This window comes from Volvox carteri (genome assembly GCF_000143455.1).
Source record: "Volvox carteri f. nagariensis unplaced genomic scaffold VOLCAscaffold_20, whole genome shotgun sequence".
NCBI lineage: Eukaryota > Viridiplantae > Chlorophyta > Chlorophyceae > Chlamydomonadales > Volvocaceae > Volvox > Volvox carteri.
In genome coordinates, this window is record NW_003307563.1 from 896246 (window position 1) to 914066 (window position 17821).

The 17821-nt window shown below is 56.2% G+C and overlaps 3 protein-coding genes across 3 annotated transcripts; 1 reads left to right on the forward strand and 2 right to left on the reverse strand.

The window, feature by feature from the left end:
• Positions 1 to 144: 144 nt before the first annotated feature.
• On the reverse strand, positions 145 to 4876 carry VOLCADRAFT_91252 (uncharacterized protein; the record flags this gene model as incomplete). Its single annotated transcript, XM_002950806.1, has 9 exons — positions 145 to 273; positions 798 to 1049; positions 1253 to 1522; positions 1939 to 2006; positions 2269 to 2542; positions 2901 to 3287; positions 3419 to 3508; positions 4345 to 4580; positions 4786 to 4876. 9 exons carry the CDS (start codon positions 4874 to 4876, stop codon positions 145 to 147), a joined length of 1797 nt encoding a protein of 598 aa, XP_002950852.1.
• A 758-nt stretch (positions 4877 to 5634) lies between these two features.
• Positions 5635 to 9011, forward strand: VOLCADRAFT_117671 (uncharacterized protein; the record flags this gene model as incomplete). The annotated part of the gene is made up of 5 exons (XM_002950702.1): positions 5635 to 6924; positions 7640 to 7725; positions 7946 to 8120; positions 8323 to 8489; positions 8930 to 9011. 5 exons carry the CDS (start codon positions 5635 to 5637, stop codon positions 9009 to 9011), a joined length of 1800 nt encoding a protein of 599 aa, XP_002950748.1.
• Positions 9012 to 14145: 5134 nt separating this feature from the next.
• Positions 14146 to 16834, reverse strand: VOLCADRAFT_120913 (uncharacterized protein). Its single transcript, XM_002950807.1, has 4 exons — positions 16480 to 16834; positions 16350 to 16409; positions 15704 to 15996; positions 14146 to 15398 (listed from the first exon to the last, which is right to left on the reverse strand). The coding sequence occupies exons 1-4, from the start codon at positions 16651 to 16653 to the stop codon at positions 14906 to 14908; spliced, it is 1020 nt and encodes a 339-aa protein (XP_002950853.1). The 5' UTR covers positions 16654 to 16834; the 3' UTR covers positions 14146 to 14905.
• Positions 16835 to 17821: the final 987 nt, after the last annotated feature.

The following is a 17821-nucleotide window of genomic DNA, read 5'->3' on the forward strand; positions in this document are numbered from 1 at the left end:
CGAAATACACCAACCTCGGCGCACCAAGTCCCTCGGGCTGTGCAGAAGGTTCGCACGCAACCTTAAATCGCTTCAACTACATCCTCAGGAGAGGCCCAGATATTCATTACATGGTTTCTTTGGCAGGAAAGGAAAAGTCACCCGTTATGAGGCAGTTAGCAGCGCTTGGAACCAGGGCAGGTGCCGTACGGCTTCCAAATCCACGTCACGTACTAGCTCGGATGGCCGTACGGCACCGCAGCTCAGCAGCGCCGTCAGCAGCTGATGAGCTTCCTGGTGATGGCGGTAAGATACCGTCAGAATTCCAAGGGGGGCCGGAAAGGGTGTTAGGTTACCAGGTAACGGGAGGAGGGGGGGAAGGAAGCGGGCGAAACCCATGGGGGCCCCCGGTCCAGAGGAGAAAAGACAAGGTGGACCAGAGACGTCATCCGAACGCGATCACGACAAACCCCAAAGCTGCCAGGGTATCCGAGAAAGCGCCATCAGCTCCTAACCGGGTGTAGCTGGTTCCGAGAACAGCCCCTTTTTACCCCTTGATTGCATCATGCCGCCGCACGGACTGATCCACAACCCGCAAAACCGGCCCCTCGTGCGCATGTCCATGTGCTGCCGCCGAAACCCGCCGACGGCTGAGTGACTACGGATAACTGATCTTCTCCGTCGTCATCCTTGCAATACCCGGCTTGTGCCCTTGATGCCGCTCAGTTGCTGCTTGTTGAAGTAAACGTGTTTACGGATGAGACACACACACACACATACACACGCACACACACACACACACGCGTGCGCGCGCGCACCTGGTGACGACCCGCCAAGGCCAACGCACACGCCAGGTTGTATCGCACATCGCAGCGCTGTCGCCAGCCCCCCAGCCGCTCAGGGCGAACTACAGCCGACTGAAGCGCCGCCGCCGCCGCCGCCGCGTGCCGCTGCACCGCTGCATCAGCGTCGCTATTGCCGCCGGCGGAGACTGCAGCCGCGGCTGCTGCCTCCTTGGAGCTCTTCCGCGCTAGCCTTGCCAAGGCCAGGTGCACCTCCCCCGAACACACCTGCACCATCGCAGAAGGGCACGGCAGCAGGAGGATGGCCCGGTCAGCACCCTCGTTCCTCAGCGCCCCTCCTCAGCGCCCCTCCCAGAACCTGCAACCGGCGCAAGACCGGCTTTACGTTGTCTAGGCATGGATGCATAGCAGCATAGGAGATCACACACCGCATTCACAGGACCCACCCACCCACCCACCCACGCACCCACCAGGGCCTCAGGGTCGTCCCTCCGCAGCGCCAAAGCAGCGGCGTAGCCGCGTTCCAGCGCCGCCTGCAGATGCGCCGTCGCCACGTCGTACCAATGCCGTACGGCTGCGGCATCATCAGAGGATGTGGCGAGCGCCTCTGCCGCCTCACCCGCCGCTGCCAGCGTGTCCCCCAGACTACGCAGCGGCGCGGGATCCCCCCGATCAAATGACGCCGCCTGGGCCAACCGCGCGGCGGCTTGCTCCAGGAGGGGCAGACGCGCAGCGGGATCCTGCGGCGGCGGTGGCGACGGCGGCGGCAGATTGAAGTGAGAGAGCGCGCGTGCATGGGGCGCGTGAAACGGCAGTGAATGCAGCGGAACACAACCCCTCGCGAGGCTGCAGGCTATTTTGGCTCGCGCTCTCCAACATGCCTCCAAGCCAGCCAACCTTCCATCCTTCCCGTCCTCAGGTTTCCCCCTTCGCCTTTCGCCGTCCCTAACAAATGGGTAATAAGGATTATTATCCATTAATCTTATTCGACACAATTTTAGCTCGGTTAAAGTGGATTTATCATAGGCATAGTAATGTTATCATTGGCGTTTTCTAACTTAGCTTGCACTTACTAGTGGGAGCGGGTAAGACAGAGGGAGCCATGGATTGTACCATTAAGCTAAATTATAAACCACATTAAACCCCCGGAACACACCTGCAGGCAGGTGGCCAGGCTGCGCAGCCCGGCGCCCCAGTTGCACAGCAGCCCCGGGAGATCGTCACCTGCGGGACTCGGATGGGGACCGTTGGCGGTTGTTGGGCTCTGTTGGGAGTTACTACTGGGGGGAAGGAGTTACTACTGGAAAGGGCAGCAGCGCGCCAACAAGAGACAGCGTCACAAACAGAAAAAAAAGAGACGTAAGGACCGGAAATCCCCAACCCACGCCATCGCGGGGGGTTCTCCCCCCTGTCCCCCCCATGCACACACCCCGGCCCCTGACCCAAATCTCCCAGACCCAACCCAGGTGGCGTTCCATCCCCTCACCCTGCGTGGAGTCACTCATGGAACAGGCGGCCTCGTACGACGATATAGCTGCCGAAAAGTCGGACTGAGACTCCGCCTCGCGCGCCATCACCCACTCCAACGGTGATGGCAGAAGCGGAGGCGCTTGCTCCCCTGCCGCCACTGCCGCTGGCGGCGGACTAAACAGCTGTAACGCCTTCACGGCCTCATCGGGATCCGCGTCCCGGACCAAACGGGCGATGTCGTGCAGACACGTGCCGCTTTGGACGAGCACATCACCCAGGTTGCTCAGGGTCTTGTAGGAGGGGGGAAAAGGGGGGGGGAAGACGAACCACGTGAGCGCGTGAAGCTGATGCCAAGGGGGGAACGACTGATGTCGCAGATGTAAAAAAAGCAGAACTGACCAAGGGAGGAGGGAGGAGGGTGGAGGGGGTAACAGAGGGTACGTACGGAGACGTGGAAAAGGAGGAAGCTTAGAGGGGAGCCTCGTCTCCCAATTACACCTTGCCAAGCATCTAAACTGCATCTCCGCAACACATACACGCACAGGTAAAAAACGACACCATCTCTAACTCTGCCAACATTCATGAACATTTACATGTACCATAAGTACGGACATGTGCCACCATACACACGTATGGTCGTCCACGCACAAGGGCGTCTTCCTCACGCGCGATAGCCGATCTGTAGCATGCCGCCGCTGAGCGGTAGCAGCGCAACGTCATGTCGTACATTGACAGACATTCCGTCAGCGGCGACGCCAACACCGCGATGCCCGCTTCCTCCTCCAAAACTTCGGCCAACGATGACATGCAATTGCCCGCGTTAACGGAAACCTCCGCCGGCAACGCCGCTGCCACCGCGGCGGCGGCAGTGGCCGCCGCTGCCGCCGCCGCAAAAGCCGCCGGCAGCGATGCCGCAGCAGAAGCAGTGCCGCCGCTGCCGGCTGTGGGTTCTTGGACCGTCAGTACGGCAGCCGGATGGCAGCACGCGTAGTGCCGCAATGCAATCGTCAGGCGCTGCATGGCAGTCACGGCGGCCTGCGCGGGGTTGGAATTTGGTGTGTGGGCATCCGTCTTTATCACCAGGCAACGCGAGAATCCCTTTGCCTGCCCAGTCAGCACTAAACTACTGTACGGAAACCATCCGTTATATGTATTAAATGCTGTACCTGACGCTCCACATCTGGTGTGAGCTCCGCATCCAGCCGTGCAGCCGCCGCTGCCATCAACGCCTCCCCCAGCATTTGGTGGCACTCGGCCTGTGGCGCCGCGGTCGTTCATTCGCCGGAGTCACCCTCTTTTTAGTCGGAGCGGTCCACTCGCGTCCCGTGGGTCAATAAGCCAATGCGGGTCGCAGTCGGTCGGTCGGTTCGTGCGCAGCACCGTACCGCATTAATGCCTGAATCGATTATGTTGGTGCGTTGCAGTTTACGTACCCATTGGGTTACAAACGCCTTTAAAAGTTTCGCCCGCCGCGAGTCTCGCTGTTCTGATCTGGGTCAGAACGCAGACGGCACCTTCATCGATTTGGGTCGGCAGCAGGAAGGCTCCTCCGGTAAGGGCCCGGTTGCCGCCTTCACCCTCACAGACGCAACCCCCATAACTTCCTGTGCGCTCGAAAGCCGAACGTTGTTTCTTCAGCACCGAGCACCGATTGAGGCCAACCCCGCCGGGTAGCCATTGAAATTCAATCCAAAAATCCACGTTCGCCGTTTTCCAAAGCAGCTCCCTAGAAGTGTCCTTGAAGTGTCTCTTGTGCTGTCCTTTAAAGTCCCCCCTTAAAGTCCTTTGTGCTGTCCTTTTAAATTCCCCCTTACAGATCCGCAACCATCGGGATTCCCATCGGAACAGTCCATGCGCAACGGGTTGCGATACGGTATGATTGCTAGATTGGGGTTAGATGAGCTTCCGCAGGCGATGCCCATATTTGCTAGAGTGGATCTAAAGGTCGTTCGCTGAGCAAATAGTCAAGACAGGCTATAGCAAAGATACCAGTTGAGTCGTAGGATTTAGGAAACCCGTCATAGGATCACTTCTCCGAATCCCCAGGTCGCCATTTCCAGAGCTTCGAGCCCCAAAGCCGTCTGTAACACACCAGGCTGGATCTCATGTCGATAGCCTCCTCCCAGGAGGCAATAGAGCTGCGGCCTTCGCCCATAGAATGCGAGGGTGTTGACGCATTTTCTTGGGGGGCAATGCTTAAGCCCTGCCGCTGCTGCTGCCGGACCAAGGCCTCAAGAGCTTGCTGGTATTTGAAAGCTGCCGCCTCAAATTTAGCTGCAGCTTGCAGGCCTTTCCTTCGCTCCCCTTGCTGTTGCAAGCTGTCGGCCTCTGTCGGATACGGCGATTAGGGAGAGAGTTGAAGATGGTAGACGGCACAGCTATAGATTTCGACTAAGTATGTATAATAAATCGTTCATGTCTCATGTGGCACTTATATCCGTGCGAATACCGATACCAAGAACACGCATTCTTAAATCCAGGCCTGCCGGCTGAATCGGGAAGGATGTGGTGTCTTTCAACGCGCATCTCTCACCATCTGCAAGTTGGCGGGCAGAGGGCTCGCCAGTGCACGTCTCTGACCCTGATTTTTTACCGGGCCTCCCAGGCCCAAAGCCCCTTCTCATTGATGCGCGAAATTATTAGTGGTTTAGCATGAACACTGATTCCTTCCGTGGTCCGTCAATCCGCGTCACCGAGGGCTGGTACGGGTGGTACGGACATCCGACTCAGCTCTCTGATCATTAGCAGAGCGCCTCAGCACGCCGGTGTTTCGGATAAATTGCATGTTGTTGCTTTCGCTTTTGCAAGGCAGTATATTTTCACTGCGTCGACCGTGCTTCCTGACGTCGTTTTGCTCGCGAGTTTTTTTATCTTGGTAGACATTATTGGCACAGACCGGCACAAATACGGCAGGTCATACGCCTTTTATGAAGTAGAAGTGCACGCGTGAGCAACTGCGACTTTGGCACAAGAGTATGTCGCCTGTCCTGACGCAGCCGGTTGCCGGCACGTCGACTGGTATTTCGCGAGCAGTACCGAACTGCCAATCTCAAGCGCTTCGGTCGGGTGGCCCAGTTGCTGGTGCATCCCGCGGCTCGCCCGCAACGTCGGGCCCCACGCCCGCCGGCATCCGTCGGGCAGTAGAGCAACAGGTTGTTCCTGTTCTATCGCCGTCTGCGGCCAACTCAAGGTATACCGTCGCAGCAGTCAATGGATGTGTGTCTTTGTGTGCCTGCTCCTGGACGCTCCCACATGCCGTCATATATGAAGCCAGACGAAACTCTCTGGACGGACTTGCAATTACCGCTTGTTTAGACATCGCATAGCTCATCTACATATATGTTAATCTTTACTGTGCGGTTTTTCTCACAGGGTCGACGATATGGACGGAATCGATGCAGCGGGGAATGCGCCCTCTTCGCCTTCCGCAGCTGTGGCCACCGCAAAGGCGCACCAGCAGCACAACTTGACAATATCTTCAACAACGTCCTCGACTTTTGGTGGCAGTGGCAGCGCGCTCGGCCATTCTCAGGTTGGGCAGCAATTGAAATTGCAACAGTCTGAGCCGATGCAGCTATCTGGCTTTACTGCTGCCAGCGCACAGAGCCGGGTATTCAGCTCGCCAAGGCAACCGTCATCAACTGCTGCGGGTCCATTTAGCCCAAGGCCATCGCTTTCACCGCTGCAGGAAGGCTCTGGCGTATTGGAGTCGTCGGGCGATATTTCTCAAGATGTGGGCCTTACAGCACCCTTCACCTTTATTCCCTTGATGCATGGGCCGCCATCTCCAGTGCATTCGTCGGCGCCATGTTCTCCAGCTTCCTCTGTCGTTCTGTGCTCCGGCGCGTGTCGGTCGTCCATCGCGTCCGCCACCTACCGAATGACCTCCTACGGCATCGACTCGACCTCCAGCGGGTTCGCTTTCGCGTCCAATACTGCCCTCCCAGCTGTCGCTGACGCCGCCGCATCGGTATCTGCAGTCGGTTCCACTGCCGCTGCCGCCGCCGTCAACAGCGGCGGCGGCGGCAGCAGCGGCGACGGCAGCTGCCCGTTGGTGAATGCGCTGTTGGGACCGCCTGACGCTTTCCGGCAGTGCTTTTCTGAATTTGCTTCTCCGCCTTCTATCCAAAGGCGCTGTGCAGCTTCAGCGGCGCCGCAGCCCCGAGGGGGGGCCCCGCCGCCCGGGGCGGCGCCAGCGGCACAGCACCACCCGCCGCCGCGCGTCACAAACTGTCTCCACCGTCCGCATACCGTCCATACCTTCGTCAGCAGTGCCGCTGCTGGTACGGCAGCCGTATCAGCCGCAATACCGGCAGTAGCACGCGGCGACAGCAGCACAGCGACAGCTGCAGCGAGACACACGACCACTGAGTCGCTCACGGACCAGCCCGCATCTGCGGACGTGTCCGTTGGCAATACCCCTGCCGCCGTCGCCACTGCCGACACCGCCCTGCCGCCGCTGTCGTACTTTGCGACTGCATCGCTTTCCGGGTGCTCTTCCCGCCGGTCGTCGCTCCGAGACCAAAATTCCGTGACCATTAAGGCCACGACGGTGGTTAAAGACGCGGCGGGTGCCATTGACAAAATTCTATCGCGGGGGGTGACGGCGCTGGTGACGGCGCTGCGCTCGGGGGGGCCGCCGTACAACTCACCGTACGACAGTCTTAACCAGGTACGGCGTGTTGCGTGACGGGTTAATGACGGGTTAATGGTTAAGGAAAACACATACATGTGCTTGCGCGCAGGGATGAGGGAGGCGTGTGTTTCGCCGGGGATGGTGGTGGTGGTGGTGGTGAGGGGATGTGCCGGAATGGAGTGCGAGTCCCGAAACGGATATCCATCTGAGAGCTGCAAAGGAAATTGTGGCGGAAGAGAAGGGGGGAAAGAGGCTGTTGGTGCTGGTTTCGGAGAAGTACGGAAAGGATTCCGTGGTTGGGTCATCAAGTAGTACGGCCCGGTTATAAATAATTGATTAGTACTGGGTGTTGTTGCAACTCGACTGTTTATACTTTTTGTCCAACAACGCGCTGGCGCACCTCGTCCTTTTCCGCCAAGAAAATTTATATACACTTTTACAGGCGCATTTTGCGAATCGCACGCGCGCATCCGCAGGGCAAAATTCGCTCCTGGCTTTTTTGGGACGATGTACGAACTGTTTTTGGGCACAGTACGACCGGACACATTTCTGCGAGGGGCTGCTTGAATAAACTCTTAAAAATGTTTATTATACGCAGGCTTGACAGGCATCAACACATCGCACTTATTATATCGTTTGTTTTCGCGATCGTGTTTTCGCTTTCTCTTCGCTTTCGCGCGTCCCCTCTTTTTTTCCCCCCTCCCCCTCACCCCACCTCGTTCCGCTGTGTCGCGCGGGGCCTTATGAACAGGCTGTCAAGGCTATTGCAGTCGCCAGGCAGTACGCCAAGGAGACGGCGCCTGAGGGCGTCGAGGTCACTTTCCTGCCGTTTCACAGGTAATGTCCTGCCGCCGTACCCTTGCCGTACTATACGCGTCGACCTCAATGCATTCGCTGCTGGTAATTTGGGAGTATTATAGGAATGAATGATGCTGTGATACCGTTTTGCATCGTGGACTGCGTTGTAAAGAGGTGACTTGTGCAGGTGTTTTTTTCTTCTTATTTTCCCTGTGATTGAGCGTTCCACGCATCGTTCGGAATGGTCTATGCCGTACAGGTACGACAGCAATGAGCGGGCCGATCCATCCCGCTTTGCTTTTTTGGTGTTTCCGGTGCCGCACTTGGACGAGCAGCTCAAGACGGTGGACGAGACCGTACTGAATGTGGCCCGCGGGTCGGATGTGCACAAGATGGCCAGTGCCATCATTGCTGTCATGCTGGACCGAGGCCAGGTACGTTTTGTACGACTTGTGTACATCGTACAACTCGCTGTACAGTGGGCGGTGAAAGTGTGAAAGGAAACGAAATAATGAGCGTGCACGGCCTCATTCCTGAACATCTCGACGCTGCTGACATCTCCTCCTGCGCTTTTCCCTTTTCCCTTTTCCCTTCTCCCTTTTCCCTTTTCCCTTTTCCCTTTTCTTTCTCTTGTAGGCGGTTATGAAGGCTGCCGGCACGGAGGCGATCTTCGTGGCCATGTCTGCGGTCGTCAATGCGCGACACCGACTGATACTGAAGCACGGTTTCGATCTCATGCTGGCAGCCGCCTGGATTACGGAGGACACCGTGACAGTCATGGGCCGCGAATCCAAGTTCCTCAGGTAGGGCACACCCCCCTCGCGAACAACAAGCGGCGCCAGCGCGCGGTGTTGACGATTTTGTATGAGCAGGAGAACTGGGGAATTGGGGAACTTTGTTGGTAGTGGTGGTGGTGGTGGTGGTGGTGGTGGACTCCTAGCTTTCGTTACAGACAGACAAACGTGTTTTTCGTTCTGTGTGTGTTCAAATGGCCCAGAAGCCTCCCACTCTGTAACAATTCAATTCAACTCAACTCAACTGAACTCAACTCAACTCAATTCAATTTTCTGTCTGACGACACTGTTTTGGTACAATTTTCTGACTTGGGTTTTTTGGGGGGGTTTGTTATCCAATTTGTGATTTGGGTTTCTCTTGTCTTAGACTTTTCTTTCTCCTCCACACTTGACGATGTGACACCCACGGTGATTCACTACTGCCAATTTCATATTTTCCTGACGTGTAGGTTCAACATTCTTAAGACCGAGCCCGCGGGTCCTAAAAGCCGCGTAGCGCCCTCCTTGCCTCCAATGGTGGACAACTACTGAGAGCTTTGGAAAGGAGGATTGAGGACCACCGGCGCTCGGACGCGGCCTCTCGGTCGGGGTTTCTCTTCGGAGAGGGGGTTTGAGAATCCTGGGTAAAGGTGTAACCTTGGGCATTGGGAATGGGGGAGGGAATCGCGTAAATCCTTCGGTTCTTTGGTTTGTCCGGTTTGTCAGCGAGAGGCACGCCTAGAGGTTGCCGTCGCGTTGGCGGTGGGGGGGGGTTGCGGGGGGTGATGGCGGTGGTTGGTGGTTGGTGGCGCCTGAGAGTGGTGCGGATTTGAGTACGGTGTGGAGGAGGAGGAGAAGGTGGAAGGGGAGAGGGCAGCAATGTACGGCGGAAAGGCGGCAGGGGCGGAGGAGATTGCAGCGGCGACGGCGGCGGCGGCCCAAGGTGCTTTTGACGTTTGCGACTTTGTTGTCGCGAAATGGGAAGGGGGGAAGGGGATTGTTGACTGTGCGTGTGTGTGTGTCTGTTTGTGTATGTGCGCTCTTTTAAAGTGTGTAATGTCGAGATACCTTTGTGGGTTCTTGGTGGTGATGGTAATACGAACGATTGTTGTGTTCATAAAGCCATTTCCAGAAGCCGCTCTCGTCATCAATGCGTGTAGCATTATCAAACGTGGTCGCCGCTTTCCCTTCCGTACATGCTTTTGCTAAAAGTAACATTTGCTTCTCATTCTTGCTTACGCGCTTCGCGACGAAATGGATGTCCGTACATTTTAAAATTGCCCCGCGGTCCAAAATTTAGCTTTCCGTGGGCGCTGTCTTGGGCCTTATGCGCGGCTGTTCAGATACGCGCAAAGCGCGTATGCCACAAATGACAAACAGTTATAATAATAGTAATAGTAATAAAATAATAGTAGTGGTAATAATTTCAAGTCTGCTGATGATGGTGCATACGATGTCGCATTGTTATGGAAATGATGAAGGGGAAGAAGCTGCTGGTAGAGCAGTGCGGGGTGGGGTTGCTTTTAGAGGGAGAGGGAGAGAGAGTTCGGAGGAGGCGAAGTCGAAGTCGAATGGCCCGATGTTCCATCACCATCATCACCGTCATCATGAACGTCTCGCATGGCGTGAGTGAATGTGTGCGTTTTTTCGATCATCGCATCCCTTATAAGATGTTCTCGTACGCCGCAGTGTACCGCGATGCCGTACAATGTCGCGTACGGCGATCTGTGATATGGGTACGGCCGCCTTCTGCGTGTTTGTTGCGTGCATGCGTGTATATATGGCGGGCCAGCGGCGGCACCGCTGCCGCGTCTTTTACCACGATATCACGGGCGGCAGAGCATGGCGGCAGTGTACGACGGCGACGAGGAGGAAGAAGCAGTTGGCAGAGTGTGAGCGTGGCGTCCCCAGGGTTTCGGAGGGAAGGGGGGAGGGAGGGGGAGGGGGGAGTGAAAAAAAGTTGTCGAGGGAGCCCGTCGTGGTGTTACAAAGGTGTCATTTAATCCGGTTTTACTTTCTGTTTCGAGCTGTGTGTTTTCCCACGTAGGAGGAATGTCTGAGAGCGGTGTATGTTGGTGTCATGTACATGCGTGCCGATGCCTGACTTTACACGTGTGTATGTGGGTGTATGTGAGTATGTATGTATGTATGTAAGTGGGTGTTTTGGGTGCCGTGGGGATGGAGGGTATCACTGACGGAAAGCAGGATGTGTGCCGTACTGTGGTTTGGCGCTCTCCGGCTGGCTCAGATGCTGTCGGTGTGTTTTTGCGGATCGAGCGCCCGGAGAAGTACTGGTTGGATCAGTTTGCCGTGTTTTGGTGTACTTGCGTAGCTCCCGATACGTTTTGCGCCTCCCCACGAATGGAGACATGGTTGGTCCTGCAGCCTCTGATGAACGCACTGATTAACGCACGAATGACAGAAAGACTTACAGACGAACTAACGAACAGGCGCGCCTGAGCAGTAAATGGGCTGTCGGGGTTGGCCTCCAACCCTCTAAGGAAAGCATGGGGTGCTGCGCATGCGGTGTGTAGGTAAGTATGTCAGTCGTTTGTGGTGGTGCCTCAACCATGCGGCGGCTCATGGGTTTAGGTTTGCGGCGGTGCCAGGTGCCGGCAGGGCAGTCACAAGCCAGGTATGGGTCGCAGTGGTTCCGTATGTATGTAGGTCCACAAGCCGTAGCTGCTGAGGGGGGGGATCGAGCTTCGCAGTAGCTGCAGTAGCTGCAGCAGTAGCAGCAGTAGCTGCAGCAGCAGTAGCTGCAGCAGCAGTAGCTGCAGCAGCAGTAGCTGCAGCAGCAGTAGCTGCAGCAGCAGCAGTAGCTGCAGCAGCAGCAGTAGCTGCAGCAGCAGTAGCTGCAGTAGCAGTAGCAGGCGGAAGGGGAGTAGCTGTGTCGTGTGTGGCTGCAGTGGCAGTGGATGCGGGTCCGTGGGGCGGACTTTGTGCCGCTGAAATAGCTATGGTGGTGGTGGTGGCGGTGGGGGGTGATGGTGGTACGATTAGTGAGAGGAGGTGTTGTGGAGTGTAAATAGAACTTGTGATGGTGGTGTTTGGGAACCGGCTTTTAGTTAGTGGGTTGGTGGGTGGGTGGGTGGTTGCCTGTGGGTGTATGTACGGAGATTCCTGATGGACAATAACGATCTTGAGGTAGCGATGATGATGATGGTGGTGGTGGTGGTGGCGGCGTGTGTTGTGTTGGGCGGGGGATGCGGCCACGGCAGCGCATTGATGTGTTGGTCGTGGAGGTGGAGAAGGTGACGTCGCTACGGACCCACGGGTCGGTGCTCGAGTTTTAACTGAGGAGTGCGGATGAGAGTGGAGGTGGCGTCATGAGGCATCATCGCGGCGTGAATGCGCATTTCCATGAAGGGAGGAATCACTGTGCCACACGCAGCCCCATTTGCGTCTGTATGTCTGTATGCGCATGTGCGGATTTAGGGTTGGCTAGGCGCAAAAATCCTGTAGATTTGCATTTTGCTTCTCCTCTTTGTTATCGCCTCTTTGTTATCGTTGTTATCTAGGGGGGTGTTAGGAGGTTTTGCCCTAATAGATGCGAAATGTGGACGTATTTGGAGGTCCCCGGGATGTTGGTGGGGGAGAGAGAGAGCGAGGGAGGGGTTGCACGCGCGCACCTCGCCTGCTTGCATTTCCTTCTCTTCCCCTCCTCCCCTCTTTCCCTCCCTCCCCGGCCCTCCTTCCGACGAAATGGCTTCAGGAGTGGCTTCAAGAGTTCAAGAGGAGGGGGTCGGAAAGAGGGTTGTATTGAGTTAGGGGTTTTTAAAGAGGGTACCCCCTGCCGGGTAATCTCTCTGCTTACATGCAGCTGCAGCTGTGCAATGACGACCACGGCGGCGGCAGCGGCGGCGAGGGCAGTAGCGGCACGAACAGCTTGGGCAGCAGCAGCAGCAGCGATGGGGCACCGCAGCGAAATCATCATCGTTGGCAAAAATAAAGACAGCCGCAATCCCCAAAAAACATGGAAGTATGTCCCAGCCGTTCGTTGCTGGCGGATTTGGAGAGCGTTTGAGAGGTTTTTTGGGTGGGTGGGTTTTAGAAGACCCTTCATCGAGAGCCGAGCGGCCGTGCACACGGCTGCGTGCTGTGTGTGTGTGTGAGGCATATCGGGGCATAGGAGGTTTGCAAATAACACGCGGCGCACAGACGGACCGACAGACGGACGGACAGACGTGAAGAAGGTTGGGTATATTCGGCATAAGAATCTGTGTGTGTGTGTGCGTATGTGGCTGTGGGAGGCTTCCCTCTCGGGTTTTGCACGTGTTGCGCCGTGGGGCTAGATGGCTGGTCTATATAGCGGGGTGAGCTGAGATGCCCCGGGGCAATGCCTGTGTGGAAGTGTGTATGTATGTATGTATGTGAGGCCGAGCTTGGGTGGTAGCTGTTTTTTAGGAGAGGAAGTATAAGAGAGCTGACAGGAGAACATATAGATGTGGAGGAAAGATAGAGGGGGATGCTGCGATTTGGCCGCCGTCTCGGAGAGGGGCTCCAGAGGCCACACCAGGAGACCTCCGCCTCCTACAACACCCCCTTGACGATGACGACCACGTTTGCCATGGACGCATAGCCTAAAAGTTTGATATTGATCGAAATCCCTTTTGCATCCTTTTGCGCATATGTTTCGGAAGAGTCCACTCCCCCCCCCCCCGGGGGACAGAGGGGTGCAACGGGAGCGTGTGTTGCGAAGCCTAACCTGACAGCTGGCACCGGGTTTGACGTGTAATGCCGATGCGACATTGCTGTGTTCTGTGTTTTCGGGGCATGTGATGGCGTGCGCAACGCTTCGCTATAATGCTGTGTCGCCCCTTTTTTATAGTTTTGGAGAAACAAAGAAATGGAGCACTCGATTGTTTAGGGGCGCAAGCGGAGCGTGAAGAGGATGGTTTGGATGGCTGGCGGTGAGGTGGATCCACAGCCGCGTGCATTTTCATCTAGTCATGTAGAACATGATTTTGCTTTTGTCGGTCGCGTGATGTAGCTTTTTTGTGTTTTTGATTTGGTTCGGATGGAACGGTTTTAATAGATGTGTGTGAGGTGACGCAGGTGGAAGCATGTGTGGTTGAGAAGGGATATATTAGATGGAGGACCATAGGGTTGGATCGGTTAGAGCATTTCCAGCTGCGGTATAGCGGCGTCGGGTTGAGGGTTGTGCGCCCGGCCTTTAGCAGACCTTTCTAAACCTCAGAAAAGAGGGGTTTCTCCACAATGCGGGAGAGAATGCTTTGGGGCATTTCCGAAATTGCAGCTGGCTCGCATGCCTGTCTTTTAAAAGGTTTAACTTGTCATTAAAAAAAAGTCGAGGGTTAACTGCACTCATTTCGTTCGGATATCATTATTTTAGATGTTCAGGCCTTTTTCAGCTTATTGCATGTACTACAATTAAGATAAAAAGAGGTATTATGGATTGCTGGTCGTCATTGCTCCTGTTGCTGGATGTGTTAGGGCCATCCTAAGGGCCAAATTTGTAAAGGAAAACGTGTTTTTTCGCCCCTTTGTCATCCCCTCGTTGAGGACTATCGCCCCACACTTAAGGAATACATTACGGCGACCCTAGCAACTTTGTTACTTAGGTCGGAATAAATTGAGACCCCCCTAAATGAAAAAAAATCACTGACTATCGCACGGCGCCCCTAAATTCCCCATGACATGCCGTGATATCAACGCACGACAGCTGTCACCTATTACTTTTTAAACCGGAGCGGCTATTATGGGTCACTGCAAAACAGGAAGAGCGCCCCCATAGGGGAGGCTCTAGTACACATTCCCGAGGTCTTCAGTTTTACGGGTACTGTTGATGTTGTATTGCGCGCTCGCCAGCCAGTTCTACCTATTACGCACCCCGCAAAAGAGTAAAACAAGGATCGTCACAAATACCCGCAGAGCAGCATATGTGGCTTTCCACGCTTCAAACATTTTCACAAAGATTTTCAAGGCGAAGAAGACCTCTTCTTATGCAGCCACGAGAACAAGCAAAGCGTAGACGCAAAAGCTGTCTGGTCAAAAGCTTGAAATCTCCGACCAAGTCGCACCCTCCTCGCACCACCATCCGCCGCCGCACCCCTCTTCCCCAAGTCGCGCTTTCCTCACCCAACATGATGATGGTGCTGATCGTAATGATGGTGATGATGGTGATGCGAGAGGGCCACGACAATCAGCCCGCCGCATGTGCAGGCCTCCATTCGGGCGCCTTACGGACGACGCCGCACCCGTGTTACATCTGGAACTTAGGGTTTTCGTAACCCGCAACACAAAATCCGAGTCTCGTTCCTCCCTTAGCCACCCTGGCGTCCGACACATGCCATGTACGACACATACATGTGTTCCACAGACGGCTACAGGAGACGCAGCAGCTACACCCCACGCGGCAAATACAGCTGGAGGAACCGGCCCCTGGCCCTGCCTTCGGTCCTCACCCCTGGCCTGGCCCCAGTCTACACAGCTGTTGTCGCAGCCCCGACACTGCGAAGGAAGATGATGCCAGCGACGGCGACGGCGACGTCATTCGTCCCAGTCCCGCCCCACCGCTCCACCACGCCTCCTCCTCCGCCGCCTCCTCTACCTCCTCGCAACCAAGCCCTTTCCCCCCTGCTGCTGAGCCCGCTGCCGCCGCAGCCACCGTCGCTGCCGTACAAACGCCCCTTGATGCGGCAGGTGGCGATGTCGCAATCGCCCCAGGGAAGAGTACGCGGCTGCTGCCCATCGACGGCAGGTCGCGATGACGGGCGCCGCCGATGCCCGCCTGCGCCCCCCGCCCCCTTCCCTCCGCCTCCTCTTCGGTGTCTGGCTGTGGTAAGGACGCGGAGGGGGTATCCGGGTGAAGACCCGCCCATATTCGTTCCAGGTTGCGGATGCGGAGGGGGAAGCCCGCGGAGGGCACGTAGCTGCCTCGGCGAGCCAACTCCCCGGATGTGTCCTTGGAGCCGACTGGGGAAGAAGAAGGACCCGGAGGGGGAAGGGCCACATGGGGGAATATGGGGGCATATGAGGGGGGAAGGGCCACATGCAAAAAAAGAATGAACTCAGGAATGAACTCCTTCCCCCCTCTCACCTCTCACCCTTCCGCCCTCTCACCCTTCCGCCCTCTCACCTCTCCCCTTCCCACCCGTTCCCAGCTTCCCACCACTGCCCTTCCACCACTGTCCCAGGCCCACTACCCTACCAAGCAATGCCCCCCGGCCCTTTTCCCTTTGTGTCGTGCCATCCCCATCCCACCCTACTGCCTCTCTCACCCAGTCCGGCCCGAGGATCGGGATCCTCGGGTGGTGTGGGGATGATGTCGTTGACGGTGGGGTTGGGCACCTTGCGAGCTCGGACCTGAAGCAGGGGCATGGCTTGGAGCTTTCAGGGCGAGGGACGACGGAGCTGCCGACGGGGTGTGTTCCCCTGGGGCGAGGGTGGGGAGATCGTAAGCAAGGAGGAGCTGCCTCACCCGCTTGCCGTCGGGGGTAAACATGAAGATTACTCGTGTGGGTAGGCCCGTTTCCGGGTCTGCCACCTGGACTTGGCTATAGTGGAGAGGAGCCTGGAGCGCGTGACCGGGGGGATTAGGGGACGCGGGAGAGGGAGGGAGGCAAGGAGTTGGGAGTGGACATTGGGGATGGATATGGGGGCCAGGGAAAGGAGGGGGATGGCTGCGGCAGAGGCAGAGGCGCATCGCAGAGAGGGGGAAGATAATCATGAAGTTCGCTGTGGCTTGGCTGTGGTGGCTTAGGAGAGGGAAGCCCTGGCTGCGTGATGGGCCTCGCTTCCGGATTTGAAAAAGGCCCTTTGCCGCAACACAAGTAGTCCTTTTATTGGGGCCATGGGCTCTATCTTGCGTAATGACAATGCACCAAAGGCTTGCAAGTGCACTCGCACGTTCATCGCACGCCTCACCTCCATCGTAACGACAAAGTAGTCATCATCGCCTGGCCCCGTCCGGATTTTTTTCTTTCGCTGTATGAGAGATAGGATGCTTAAATCAAAATCACACAAAGGGGCCGCCACCTTCCCGATGTCACCTTACCATGTTTCGACCCTCAACGATGACCCGAGGAAGACGCGGATCCTTGAACACCTCAAGAACTCTACCCGTCTTTCCCTTATCTGGGCCACTCAAAATATAAACAATATCATCACGGCATATCCGCCAGCGGTCTGTCTTGAACATCGGGCGAATTGCCCGTAAAAGCTGAGGCATCTTTGCTTTGCTTCAAAATATTCCCTTACGCCCCGTGTTTGTCTATCTTAATGCTCACTAGCAGGTGGCCTTCAAGCCAGGCTTGCATTACAGGACTCCAGGCAAACGTGCAAGCCAACTTCCACTAATCCCCCCGTTACTGGAAACAATGATGGAAGTGGGAAGACAAGCATGATTTACGCTGGCCACAACATCAGCAACTGGCACGCACGAAGTGACGGCAATTGCTGGTTTCGGCATGTGCGCATGTCCGTGCAGTACGAATGAGAACCCCTGCCACCATGCTTAAACAGCAGATGTCCGAGCAGAATCAGGAGCAGGAGCAGGAGCAGGAGCAGAAGCAGGAGCAACAGCAGCGGTGGCAGTGGCGGCGGCGGCCCTCAGGGAAAAGACAGGGCCGCGTAACTCGATTGAGTGCCCCCGGGGCTACATATGGGGCTACATACCATCCGTGATCGGGATTCTTCGTCAGTCCAAAATTTGGGAAAAACTAGGAAGGCGATTTAAAAGCCTAAACGTATTCCTCGTCCACCCAGTGAAAGCTCGGAACCCTAGGCCTGCTCAAGGCTCAGGAAGGCGCAGGCCAGTGTCTTTAAAATTGGTTACTAGTGACCAAGTGGTTACTGAGAAAACAATTCCCTTCCAGAAGGTGGTCACTCGGAAATGTTTTGAGTCACCTGCCAGTAACCAGGTGGTCGCCAGGAAATTGGGGGCCGCAGACCCCCCCGGGTAGTAGTGACCACCTAGAAATGTTTTCGGCGCTTGGATGGGAGCAGTGATGCTTCAGCGAGCTCGGCTCGGGAACGCGTTGCCGTACATAGCGTCAAAGTTGATGAAAGCTTGCTCAGACGGCTTGTTCATTATAATCTCTTCAAGTGAAGTCGGATCTTCGGATGCTTGGTTCTAGGGGCCTCCTGTTCAGGATACTCGCTGGGGAAAATCTTTTGTAAGGTGGTTACCAGAGGGACCCCCCCCCACAGTAACCACTTGGTCACTCCACGGCGGTACCCTGGATAATTATCACAGCCGGCAGCGGCACCCACTTACGTCTAAACCCTAAAACCCTAATACCCTAGCGATGTTTGGGGCATGTAGGCGTTGTATAGTGCTCAGAAGTCCAGACACACAGTCCCCTCAAGGGAAAGGAAGGAGAGAAGAAAGGGGAGGG